The sequence below is a fragment of the Mustela nivalis genome (genome assembly GCF_964662115.1).
Source record: "Mustela nivalis genome assembly, chromosome: 14".
Classification (NCBI taxonomy): domain Eukaryota; kingdom Metazoa; phylum Chordata; class Mammalia; order Carnivora; family Mustelidae; genus Mustela; species Mustela nivalis.
In genome coordinates this window covers 82,831,374-82,844,265 of record NC_139033.1, presented here as the reverse complement: position 1 = coordinate 82,844,265, position 12,892 = coordinate 82,831,374, and the positions used below count along the sequence as shown (strand labels likewise).

Here is a 12,892-nt window from a genome sequence, read left to right as displayed (position 1 = left end):
CCTTCCACGGAGCTGGGCAGGTGTTGCTGGCCTTGACCTAGGACCACCAACCCTGGCCGGCCCTCTCAGACCAATTGTAGGTGGTAGGATGGGAGGCCCAAAGGGGGTCAAGAACCTGCCCACAGTTGCCCAGCAGCTTTGAGCTCACACATGGCATACTCAGGGTTCTTACTCCAGCTTTGCCAACACCTTGATGGAGCCTTGGGAAAATCCCACCTGTACTGATCTCTGCTCCAGGCCAGGCAGCAAGGGGGTTAGCCAGGTCTCATTGGCTGGGGCCAGGACTGGGATGTTCCCATCATGCCAGGCCTAGGGGCTCCTGCCCATGGTACCCTCAGGCTGATGCCTCACTTGACTCTTTCGGTCCCTCACGGGCAACAAGGGGACCTTTGCCCCATTCTCCAGCTGAGCAGCCAAGGGACTTGGCCGAGGCTCCATGAAGTCAGGTGCAGGAGAGGGCCAGGACCGGGGTCCTCTGCCCTTTCTGCAACCCCAAAGCTTTGAGAAATTTTCACCTCAGCAGAGTTCTGCAAAGTTCTCTCCCTGATGTTTGTAGCTGAGGACCATGGGAGCCTGATCTGATACCACAGCTCACTTTTTACTTTGGTAAAGCAGGTACCAGACAGCCTGGCCAACTTTCCTCATTGCCCTAGACTAGTCATAATTACAGTTGATTCCTGGATGATCAACAGCAACGGTATTCCTCCAGCCCTAGGCTGTCACATTCACGGATGACACAAGTATTCATCATGGAGTCTGACCTTAATTTTGTAGGCAAACCGTGTGGAGTTGCAGCTGGCTCTGTAGGAGCACTGGGCTGGGTTGCCCAGAGGGGCTGAGGTGGGCAGTATTCAGTCCATCCCACCAGTTGCATGGGCACATGGACCAAGCAAACCCTTCAGCAATGGAGCCCACTTGTCGCCAAGGCCAGGAGAACCCAGTCCTGGAGTCTTCCTCTTTGTTCAGGGCCTTCCAGTGAAGCCCAACTTTGCTCCAGCAAGTTGCACTCCTGGATGAAGGGCAGTGGGCCTGAGTACAAACTCCCCAGGAGCTAGGAGCTGTCATGTCCCAGGACATGATCACAGGACCCCCAGCCCAGAGGGCCAGGCCAATCTACCCCTATATCCTGGCACCAAAACCCCAATTCCTACTCAAGAACTCTGCCCTTGGCCAGTGTGGGGCTCAGGTTGGGAGCCAGGTGGCACCATGCTCCTGCCACACCCAGGGAGCAGAGCTGCCCTGACCCAACAGGGAAGACGCGGCAGCAGCTAATGGCAGCTGCCCGGTGTTGGGGTCTATTCTCTTCGGCAAGACTGCAGCCATGGGCTCAGTTCACCAAGCACTGCTTGGCTCCGTGAGGAGACCCACACGTGCCACCCTTGTGGAGCCCATGTGCCTTGTGTAGAGTGGGGACATTTCCCCATGAGACAAGGATGCAGAGCTGAGGAGAGGCCCAGGGCTGTGCCTCCCTTCTTGACACACCACAAACCCCCACTCCAGCCCCAGGCAGGCGTGCCGCTCCACATGTCTTACTCCTTGAGACCCACCTGAGAGAGTTGCTGGCAGGGCTCAGGGCTCCAGCCGGGGTGGAGCTAGAACAGGGTGGGGCTGTTGCTGACAGGAAAGCCGGCCCCCTGCCCTCTGAACCTCACGGCCTCACTTCTGTTCCTTGGAGGATGGCACAGGTGGTGGGTATCAGGCTGGGGGTCTGAGGGCCTCGGATGCAGCCTTATCAGCCCCCATCTGCCCACCTGGGGCTCTGAGGCACAGAAGGGCGAGAGGCCTGGTGTGCTGGCCTTGGCCACACTCCACCCAGCCAGACCCTGCTCCTCGTTCCCTTTCTAATTTTTATGCTACCACTTTGAAAAAATGGAACATGACCTGTTGTCTTTATTTAAAAAGTGTTGCTAGCCCTACCTGGGGCTCCTATACAAAAACAAAACACAATCCAAAAATGAGGCCTCTTTCTGACCAGGGACTTGGGTGGGGACTGGGGCTCAGAAACTGGAATGTGTGCCCAGGGGAGGGTGACCGTAAGCCCTCCCCACACCCCATGCTCCTCAGGATGGCCCCGGCCTGCCCCCTTTGCCTCCTGCCTTGCCAGGAGATGAAGGAGAGGCGGTCCGATCTTCTGAACGCTCCGTGGGAGCCACGCACCGACAGGCTGGTTACCAGGCTGGGGCAGTGTTGGCAAGACGTCTCATACGCCTGCAGGAGGAGAGAAGGAGTGACCCAGAGCCCCCCAGGGATCTCTAGTGCAGCTGGGGGAGTGGGGACAGAGATAGGACATGGATGGTAAGAGGGAGGATCCCTAGCCCCACTCGGCCTGTGCCTGTCTGCTGCTGGAGGCCCTGCGTCTGCTCTCTCTCCAGCTTGCACAGGTCCCGCCTACCTCTCCAGGGCTCCAGATGTGTAGGTCTGGACTGTGGTCAGACCCAACCGAGGGCTTATTTTTGTTCCCTGCAGGGAAACCCATGCAGGGGCCTGTCTTTGACAAGTTGGTTCCCCACAAAACCAGGTCACCACATCTCTCACCTGCCTTCAAGACAGAGCCAGCTGTAAGGGACCTGGAGGGGTGGGGGTGTGGATACCTCGTGTTCCTGTCCTGGTCGCGGATCTTCTTTTCCATCTCGGCATCTGTCAGAGTCTCCAGCAGCGGGCACCACTGGTCAGCATCCCCTGTGTTCCGGATGGCAATCTCTACCGTGGGTAGGGGGTTCTCACTGTGGGCCAGGGTGGGGTGGAGTGGGGGGTAGTGACTGCTGAGTTCACAGAGCAGCAGCTAGAAATGCCCCCAGAAACAGTGTCCGCCCCCTGCCAGAATGCTGGAGCCAGGCCATGGCAGGAAGGCCCATGCCTTTCCTGCTACCTCCTCTGTCTCCTCCCTACTGGGCCATTTCCATGCCTGGCTCCTCAGAACAGCACTCCTGAGAGGAGTGGCCCAGTCATCACCTGTCACTCAGACCTCAAGGCAGAGTCACTGGAGATGCCAGCCCCCCTCTCCCAATAACAGCCTCTCTTCAAAGCACTCTCAAACAGGCTCTAGATTGCTGCCGAGGTGTCTCTGTCTATAAGCCTGTAGAGGGCATTCCCCGTGACCAGTGTTGCTGGGGAGGCAGGGGAGGGCAGTCTATCCCACTCAGTGTCCAGGGCCAGGACCCACCAGCCTCAAAGACTCATCCCACTGAAGGCTGCTGGGCCAGCCTATTCCTGAATATTCTGTGCACTTGCCCTTCAGCCCACTTCACTGGCCCAACTAAGCCCCAGAGAACTGGGCTATTTGCCTAAGGTAAACAGTTGGGCCTGGGACCCTTGTCCCCAAATCACTATACTCTGTAGCCTCTAAACGACCACTCTGATGGCCACCTAAGCCCCTTCTTGCCAAAGAGACACAGCATGGGCATGGGGAGAGGGGGAGGAGCAGACACCATGGGAGGGAGGACACAGCTGAGCTGCCACCTCTCCAGGCCTTGGTTTCCAAGCCTCAGAGCATGGCCCTCACAGTGACCTCTCCCAGCCCCTTCCCCTATCACCACCGCCACCTCACCAGCCCTTTTCTCTCTTCTCCAGCTGGGTGGCCTGCACCTGTCCCCCGAGGCTCAGCACCCCAAGAAGGCCAGCCCCCTCCAATGCAGTCCTATCACATGTCTGCCCCCCCTGCAGAACACTGTTCGCTCTGGTCAGGCATTGTTAGTTTTGATATTTCATCTGGAAACCAGGAACAATATCACAGCTGTGGGAACTTTTCAGAGCTTTGCTGTTATTTAAACCAGCCAACGTATGCCCACTATGTTGGTGTTGGGAAGGGGCTCCCCAGGGGCCAGGAGCCTTGTCACAGAGTCTCCCTGTAACTGGTGCTCAAGGTTGTGTGTGTGGCCCACTGGAGAGGGGCGTCTGGTGGGCACATAGGAGCCGAGGGCCAGCTCTGGCCTCCCTCGTGTTCTTTTCCTCATCCCAGAGTCTCAAGGAACGCGAGCAGACATGGGCTAAGGCTCTTACCACAGCCCAGGGCTCCCTCCGGCTCCTCTGCAGGAGTCAGGTTCACCTCCTGCTGCTGAAGCTAGTCCCCGAAGCCCGAGCTTGTGCTGGTGACTCAGAGGCCAGTGGATGCACCAAGCCCTCACTCGAGGTTCCCCGAGGCCGAGCCTCCTCAGTAGCTCCTAACAGCTGTTCTGCAGCCAGGGCCGTGGTTTGGCAATCCTAAACCACCCAGCCACAGACCCAAACATCATCCTGCACCTCAAGGCCTCCCAGCTGCCGCCTTCCTTGGGAGGACAGATATGAAAGGCGCCAAGCCCATGCTGAGGGGAGCAAAACATGTTTTCCTCTTAATTTAAACAAGAGCTTGTGAGTAGGTTCTGGAGGCCCCTTTGTTTACCTCCCCTTGGCTCTGGGAAGATTCCACTCCTGTGGGTTTGTTCTAAAATAAGAACTGCTCGATCCAACCCTGTAAGAATGGGCTTTGGGCCAGTAGGCCTGCTTCGGATCTAGGACAAACACAAAGGCGGGAGAGCCACCTTGCCTCCCACTCCTCCTCTGAGGGGGATTCCACATGACGACTTCAAGGTCACCTGGGACCCCAGATTCTCCTACTTTCTTGCAGAGTCCAGGTGGGGACACAGAGCCCAGGTAGGGGAGGGCTGTAGCTGAGGTGACAGAGGGCCCTGGGCCGCAGCTTGTAGGGCTGTCTTGCTGTGATCTCACTTTTATGCCCTTGCATGACACAAAAGCCAGGAAACGCTACTAGGCCCACTTCACAAATGAGAAGGACAGACTCTTGGAGGGAAATGACCTGTCCATGGCTGCTCAGCTGGGAGTGGGCAGGGGACAAAACCCGACACCACCCTCCTCTTCCTGGTCAACGCATTTTGACATGGTGTGGGAGCCCACGCAATGGGGAGAGAGCAGTCTTTCAAACATATGGTGCTGGATTAGGCAGTGATTTCATAGGTGTCACATTAAAAAAAAGGACCGTGGGGGCGCTGCGCTGACTAAGTCAGTAGAACATGCAACTCTTGATCTTGGGCTGGGAATTTGAACCCCACGCTGGATGTAGTGATTACTTAAAATCTTAAAAAAAACAAAAAAAAACAACAAAAAAAAAAGGGGGGCACCTGGGTGGCTCAGTGGGTTAAAGCCTCTGCCTTCGGCTCAGGTCATGATCCCGGGGTCCGGGGATCGAGCCCTGCATCGGGCTCTCTGCTCAGCAGGGAGCCTGCTTCCTTTCCTCTCTCTCTGCCTCTCTGCCTCCCTGTGATTTCTATCTGTCAAAATAAATAAAATCTTAAAAAAAAAAAAAAAAAAACTTCTGTGCTTTGGGGCGCCTGGGTGGCTCAGTGGGCTAAAGCCTCTGCCTTCGGCTCAGGTCATGATCCCAGGGTCCTGGGATTGAGCCCCACATCGGGCTCTCTGCTCTGCAGGGAGCCTGCTTCCTCCTCTCTCTCTCTGCCTGCCTCTCTGCCTATTTGTGATCTCTGCCTGTCAAATAAATAAATAAAATCTTAAAAACAAAAACAAAAAACCCACAAACTTCTGTGTTTCAGGGCACCTGGCTGGCTCAGTCAGTGCCACATGAGATTTTGGGTCTCCCAGTTGTAGGTTAAAGCCCCAGGTTGGGTGTGGAGATTACTGGGAAAAACAAACTAACCAACCCAAAACCAAACCAAACCAAACCAAATAACTAAATATTTAAAAAAAAAAAAAGACGACATAAAGCTTTTGTGTTTTGAAGGACACTGTCATGAAAGTGGAAAGACAACCCAAAAGTGGGAGAAAATATTTGCAAATCCCATCTCTGATAAAGACTCCTATCTAGAATATATAACGAACACTTACAACTCAGTAATAAAAATGCAAATGACCCTATTAAAAAACAGGGGACCTGAACAGCCATTTTGTCAAAAGCAATGTACAAATGCCCAAGGTCATCAGGGGTCAGGGAAATGCAAATCCAAACCACCGAGTTCCCCCTACCCCACTGCCCTAGGAGTGCTAGATTTAAAAGTGAGATACCAGAAGCCTGGCTCTGCTGGCTGGGAAATAAAATGGGGTGAGGGTGGTTTCTGGAAAGCAGTCGGGTCCTCCCTCCAAGTGCTCAACACAACTATCATGTGACCCAGCAACTCCCCTCCTAGCACCTACCCAAGGGCACTGAAAAGAGGCACCAAAACAAAAATGAACGTTCACCCCACTACCCTTAAACAACAGCCCCAAAGGGACAACAGCCCAACTGTCCCTCGACGGCTGACTGGGTAGATAAAATATGGTCCATCTGTATGATAAGGTATCACACAGCCCTCAAAAGGAATGAAGCTCTGATACAGGCTGCCACAGGGAGAAGTGACACTGAGAAGTCAGCCACAAAAGACCACGTGATCTGGGATTCTATTTATACTGAATACCAGAAGAGGCAAGTTGACGCAAAGCAGATCAGTAGTCACCTGGGGCTGAGAGCCATGGGGGCAGGGCAATGGTGAAAGGGGGCAAGGCTTGCTGGGGTGAGGAAAGGCCTGCCAGCTGTGACAGCTGGGGCTCTGCGGATCCTACAGAGCCCGTGCTAGCTGGCTGGACCGCACCCTACATGCACTGTACCTCCAGGAAGTGGTTCTCAAAGCAGATAAGCAGGCAAGCAAATGCCTGCCACTGGCAGGTGGACAGAGTTCCAGGAGGAACCCGTGTGGCTCCTGGTCAACAAATCCAAAATGACCCTGGTGTCTCCCAACCCTGATGTGCACCAGGGACACTGCCTCTCTGTCCCCCATCGGGCCCAGATCCCAAGTTCTCTGGCCCCTCCCCATGTCCTTGGCTTCCTCCTGGCCGGCACTCTGTCCTCCCTCCCCACCCTGGGGTCTCATGCTCCCTACCCCGGGCCTGCACCCTCCAGTACTTTCAGTGGCCACACACAAGTCTCCCGTGCTGGACAGGGTGCTATTTCTTCTCTGCACCCAGCTGCAGCCACGGGACTGACACAACTTTCTCAGAGGTAACAGCTTGCAGGTTTGAGTATCTGACAGCCTCCCATGTGCCAGTCGGCCCAGGCCCTTACCCTGGTGGAGTCCTGTACCCCTCCTGGTAGGAGTCTGGGGCCCCCTATCCATTTGTTACATGCCATGCTCCCTCCTCACGCTTGCCCACATCAGGCCTGCCCGTCCCATGGCTGGAGGGAAGCAGCCTGTCCTCTGGCCTAGCTCCTGAGACTTGTCTGCCTCTGCTCACACATGCCCTGTGACCAGCAGCCTGCCCTGCTCCACTGTGGACACAATTCAGTGCCACCATCACTGCAGATGGCACCGCAGCCGGACGCTGGGCTTGGTCCGGGGGGCAGACAGACAGGAAGGACCAGCTGGCAGGAATTCAGAGCATTTATAACACAGGATGACGGAGGCCCTGGATTTCAAGCCCCTTTGAAGGAGTCATGTGACTCAGCGGTTGCCAAGCTTTGGGTGTAGCAGAGACCAGGCCAGGGTTCCTGATCCCACCCTCCACAGACCAAGTGGCCCCTGGCCCTGGGGATGTTGAGAGCCCACTCTACTCCCACTACACAGCCTTTCCCCCAGAAAGACTGACTGACACCAGGCTCCCTGGGGAGAGTCAAGAGCGGTCAGAGCTCCCAAAGGATGACATGGTGCAGCAGTGACAATGTGGGATAGGGGCAAGAGACAGAAGTTCCAGTCCCTTCCCTTGATTGCTTTAGAAGGCCACAGTTGTCCCCTGGACGATGAAGCCTACATCAAGCCAGCTTCTGACCCTAAGCTCCCATTCCTGTCTTGCAAACTCTCTCTAGAGTCCAGATGCCCACACCGCACACAGCACACATGACAGGCCAGGCCTAGCATGAGGAGTGCAGGAGGCCTGGTCAGCTGGGAAATCACAAGCAGCCGTCCCAATACAAAAGAGACACTGGGATGTCTCTCAGATCCAGATAGGCTGCGTCCCGCCAGCCTGGCCTGCTAGGGCTGCTGGGGCTGCTGGGGCTGCTGGGAAAAGGGTATGTGTTTACCCCAGTCTCCAGTCAGCGGACCTGCCTTCCACCCCCAGGACGAGAAACCTGCACACTCAGCATGACAGCCTGCAGATCGCAGCAGGCTGGGGCTCTGGAATGCTCCCCATCCAGCCGGCTGGAACTTATTAAGTGGCTTCTGAGATGGGGGCGTGGGGGCTGTCTATAAGTCCTGACCTGTCGCCACCAGGGACTCCCAAGGGGGCCTGCTCTGTGAGCTGTCTGGCACACCACCAACGGCCTGAATCCTCGGCAGGGGCTATGGGAGGTTACCTGGGATCGCCCCGAGATAAGAGCAGGAGGACGCCACCACCCTCAGGGTCTTCCTGCTCTGAGCACCCCCAGTCCACAGCATCTGCTGGTCAGAATGTGGATTCTGACCTGATCAGCATCTGGGGGATGAGGTATCTAGCGTCGGTGTCACTCCCATGACCTGTACCACATCACCACCTCCCAGGACCTGGAGAGGGGCACTCCAGCAAGTGAGGCCACCCCAGATTGGTCTATCAGGCCCATTGGCCTTGGCTTAGGTACAGCACGAACGGACATGTAGGCCTGCACCTCCAGCCGGACTCTCACAAGGGTCAGACGCCACCACATCGCAGCTCATGGTTGCCTCCTCCCAGGCAGGGCCTGGACCCTGTCTGTGCAGCAGGACCACCTGGATGGCAGGGCTGCTGGGAGGTTATGGGAGGGGACACGTGTGCTGTCCCAGCCCAGATGCTGGGAGTGCAGGTGGCGCTTGGACACCCCCCAGGAGCTCAGTGGTTTCCCAGGGCCAGGATCCTCAAGCCCCATACGTGTATGGTCATTCCTTCTCTCTTGCTCAGATTTACAGGAACCAGTCAGAAGCAGTCAGTCTCCTGGGATTTCTGGGAAAATCAGCTGAGACACAAACATACTCAAGAGCTCTGTTAACTGTCATATCTTTGCCAAAAGACCTTCGCACTGGCTCCTCACGGGCCATTTTAAGCTGCCGTCCCTGAGTAATGATCGCCAAATGTAGACGACGACAGTTATGAGCAGAATAAATGCTAACATCCTGTTTTGATGCATGATACTCATCGCTACCCACAGACTGCACTTTCCCAAGGGGAAAAGGAGCTCAGGGAACAGTTCTGCAGCGGGCAATCTCTACTCCCCGTGATCACTTGTCAACCCCATCCCCTACCAAACCTGTACTCTGCACTCCGGGGCCACCATCAATGGGAAAGCCACATCTGCCTCTCCAGAAGCCGCCATCTCCTGGTCCACCCCCACACTGCCACAAAGGACACAGGACTGGAATGTTCTGTTTACACTTCCCCCTTCATAGGCAGCCTGGATATGACTCTTTATCTTTCACGACGCCCAGTATAGGGTCCTGCTGAAGTGGGCGCTCGACTAGCCTCTGACTTAATGGTGAGATACAACAGTAAAAATAAACTGCTAGAGATCCCTGACTCTCCCGAGGACCAGCCCTTATTTGAGACAGAAGGCAAGTCCACCAGATGACAGCTCCTGGGGTGGGCAGTCTACCCCCGATGGAGGGAAGAGTCTGGGCAAAAGCACAGAGGTGGCGGGGCAGTAGAGTGTGGCCTTAGGCAGTTGGGGGGGGCACTACTGGGTACAGAGGGGATAGAATCACCCCCCACCGTGATGAGGATGGGGAGCCCTGCTGCTGACACACAAGAGGCGGGAGGAGTGAGCCACCAAAGGGCTGCTAAGCTGGCCAAGGCTCCAGAGAGACCCGAAAGCATCACCGCACATAGGGAGATGTTTTTTCCCCCTAAGAGGTTTGCAAAGGAATGAGGGCAGGCCGCATCTGGTCTCCTACCTGAAGGCATAGGTCTTCTGATGCCAGCTCAGCTGTCCCCGGATGCTGTAGGCAATGGTGGTGACGAACTCCCCGCCCAGCCCCAGCTCTGAGCACAGCTTCAGGGCAAATTTCTCTGGTGAGTTCTCCTTCTCTGACATGTCCCACTCAAACTGGTCCACCAGTGAAATGTTTCCCACGTGGATGTTCAGCTGGGGCAAGAACCAAAGAACACAAGGAAGAGGAGTCAGAACCACTCCCAACCTCGGGAGGCCTCAAAGAGGTGAGACAGCTGACTGGGGAGCCACCGGGCTGGGCTGGATGTTGCCCACAGCTTGCTCGCTGAGAACCGGGGCTGGCCCTTGTCCTTCTGGCCACACAGGTTCTCATCTAGATAACGGAGATGACACCATATACCTGCTGAGGGGTTGTGGCTAAGACCTGGCAGAGTCACCTATCTTGCTTAGTAAGTGTGATCACAGACCCACATCCCACTCGAACAGCCCATAGCGCAAAGCCTGGGGGCAGGTAGCAGAGGCTCACGGCCAGCCCAGCCCACCATGCTCCCAGCAAACATCCTGACATGCAACCTGGTGCCAGGAGAGGGTCCGGGCCGTGGCTGTGCAGCCCCCAGACCGAGATGGGACACAGCCTGAGCCACAGGAGCTCCCCACCGACACTTGCATTCAGAACCCCTACCTTTACTCATCACGCCACAAATGAGCAGGCCTGCTCTGAAACAGAAAGGATTCATCAGGGTCTGGCCGTGTTCTCTGGGCACTGTGCCCACGAGGGTCCTCCTATGGCTCTGTGGGGTTGGGACCACCCCTTACTGCTCTCCAGCTAAACAGGCCACCATGCACCTGCCCATCCATGCTATTATCCCTGAGTGCTCAGCTTTTTAAGACAAAGATCAGGGTGGCCACTGCTCAGGGACCACCTGCTGCCCTCAGAGCAGCATGGGACCTCACTCCCTCTCCCCATTCACAAAGCCTTGCACCTCTGTACCCCACACACCACTTTTCCCTCACTGCAAACAAGCCCCATCTTTTCCCATTTCCGTGTTCTGCTCATACTGGGCAACTGACCAGTGATGGTATGCAGAATGAAACCAAAAGAGCTGCCTCTTCCCCTAACAGGAACCTAATGCCCAGTGAGCCCCAAGGGCATGCTGGGACCAAAAAGATGGGAAACAGCAGGCAGCCCACAGAAAAACATCAAACAGGAGCAATGGGTGTAGCTGTTCCCACGCAACCCAAGCAGGCCCTGCCCCAGGTGCAATGGCAGGAGTCCTCCTGGCCACCAGGCAGAACTGCGCAGATTTGGGGGCCTGTCCCCTGCCAATAACTGGTCATTAACACTTGCATCTATTAAAAAATACAGATTGTGTGTTGTCAAAGAGAGGCACAGGGAACAGAAAGGTGAGTATTACCGGCAAAAAACCATCTTCATGCGCTGACATTCCAGCTGGGGAAGAGACACCAAAGCAAGTGAAATATGTGAATGGAGGCTGAGGCCTCCTGGGGGAAGGCAGCATTTTAGGAAGAACTGAATGGACATAGAGAGCAGACCATGGGGCTCCGTGGAGAGAAGGATCTTAGGCAGAGCTGGGCCTGAAGGCTCCAGTTTCCTAAGGGCTCCAGTTTCCACAAAGGGATCTGGAAGGCCTGTGGAATGTTTTGAGCAGCAAAACTTCCCTGGGCCAGCTGTGTCCGACCTTAGTGCTAGCGAGCCTTTGTGTCAGAGCCGGGCAGGAAACTCCACCTGAGGCGGGGAATGGGGACGACAGGTGGGATGGAGGGCCTGAAGGGGCCCCACAGCTGCCTAGTTGCCAAGAAAGCCTCTGGTCAGGAGAGATGGTGGCAACCCTCAGCAGATTTTCAACCACCTGACAACTTCCTATATGGCTGCCCATAAGCTCCACGAGGATTTGAAACAACACACACACACAAAAATCCTGAGAAAAAAATATCAGGAAGCCAGTTGGTCAGATTCATGAGGACCCTATTCATGTCCAACCCCAACTATTTGGAAAATGTTGGTGGGTGTGGCTAAATCCGTAAGGCCACTTCCCCACTACGGTTATAGTTACAGGCGAGGATTCGAAGACTTGACACAGGGCGGAGTCCTCAGGGACATCCTTCAGAGATGAGAGACTAGGCATGAGAATGCAGGTGAGGCTCCCACTGCCCCCATTTCTCTGTGAAGTTCCCCTTCCCTCTCAGCATGCCCTTTCTCTGCTGCTTGGCCAGCCAAAATACGAAACTAGAATGGGTTAAGAAAAACAGATTTGTATTTCTCTCAAAAGAAATTAACCAGTGGGGCACCTGGGTGGCTCAATCAGGAGCACATGCAGTTTTTAATTATTTGAAAGAGAGAGAGGGATCGCACAGAGGCAGAGGGAGAGGAAGAAGCAGGGAGCCTGACACAGGACTTGATCCTGGGATCATGACCTGAGCCAAACGTAAACACTTAACCAACTTAGCCACCCAGATATCCCAGGACATGCAATTCTTTTTTTTTTTTTTTTTTAAGGATTTTATTTATTTATTTGACAGAAAGATAGAGAGCCCAAGCAGGCAGAGCAGCAGGCAGAGGAAGAGGGAGAAGCAGGCTCTCCGATGAGCAGGGAGCCTGACGCAGGACTTGATTCCAGGACCCTGGGATCATGACCTGAGCTGAAGGCAGATGTTAACTGACTAAGCCCCCCAGGTGCCCTCCAGAACACACAATTCTTGATCTTGGGTCACAAGTTCAAGCCCACATTAAAAAAAAAAAAGGAAAGAATGAAAAGAAATCAACTAGTAAGGAGACTGAATGAGTAAACAAAAACTTCCCCACAAAGAAAAGCCCTGGGTCCTAATGGCTTCCCTGGATTTTTATGAAACACTGAAAGAAGAACTAGCATCAATCCTTTTAAAATTCTGTCAAAAAACTGAAGAGGAAAGAACACACTTCATAGCTTGTTGTCCAGATATCAAAGCCAGATACTATAAGAAAAGAAAACTACAGATCAATATTCTTCATAAACACTGATGTAAAAATCTTTAACAAAATACTAGCAAACTGAATTTTGTGAAATATTAAAAGAATTCTAT

At 54.6% G+C, this 12,892-nt stretch overlaps 1 protein-coding gene across 2 annotated transcripts in view; it reads right to left on the bottom strand.

Annotated features, from left to right (window-relative positions):
- Positions 1 to 1,860: 1,860 nt before the first annotated feature.
- SMARCB1 (SWI/SNF related BAF chromatin remodeling complex subunit B1) overlaps positions 1,861 to 12,892 on the bottom strand; it is a 38,024-nt gene continuing 26,992 nt past the window's right edge. For both annotated transcript variants that reach the window (XM_082697726.1, XM_082697727.1), the window contains exons 7-9: positions 9,816 to 10,006; positions 2,592 to 2,723; positions 1,861 to 2,208 (exon numbers count right to left, since the gene is read on the bottom strand). In XM_082697726.1, the coding sequence (XP_082553852.1) occupies positions 2,169 to 2,208; positions 2,592 to 2,723; positions 9,816 to 10,006 (363 nt within the window). In that variant the 3' untranslated portion in view covers positions 1,861 to 2,168. The remainder of the gene's footprint in view (positions 2,209 to 2,591; positions 2,724 to 9,815; positions 10,007 to 12,892) is intronic.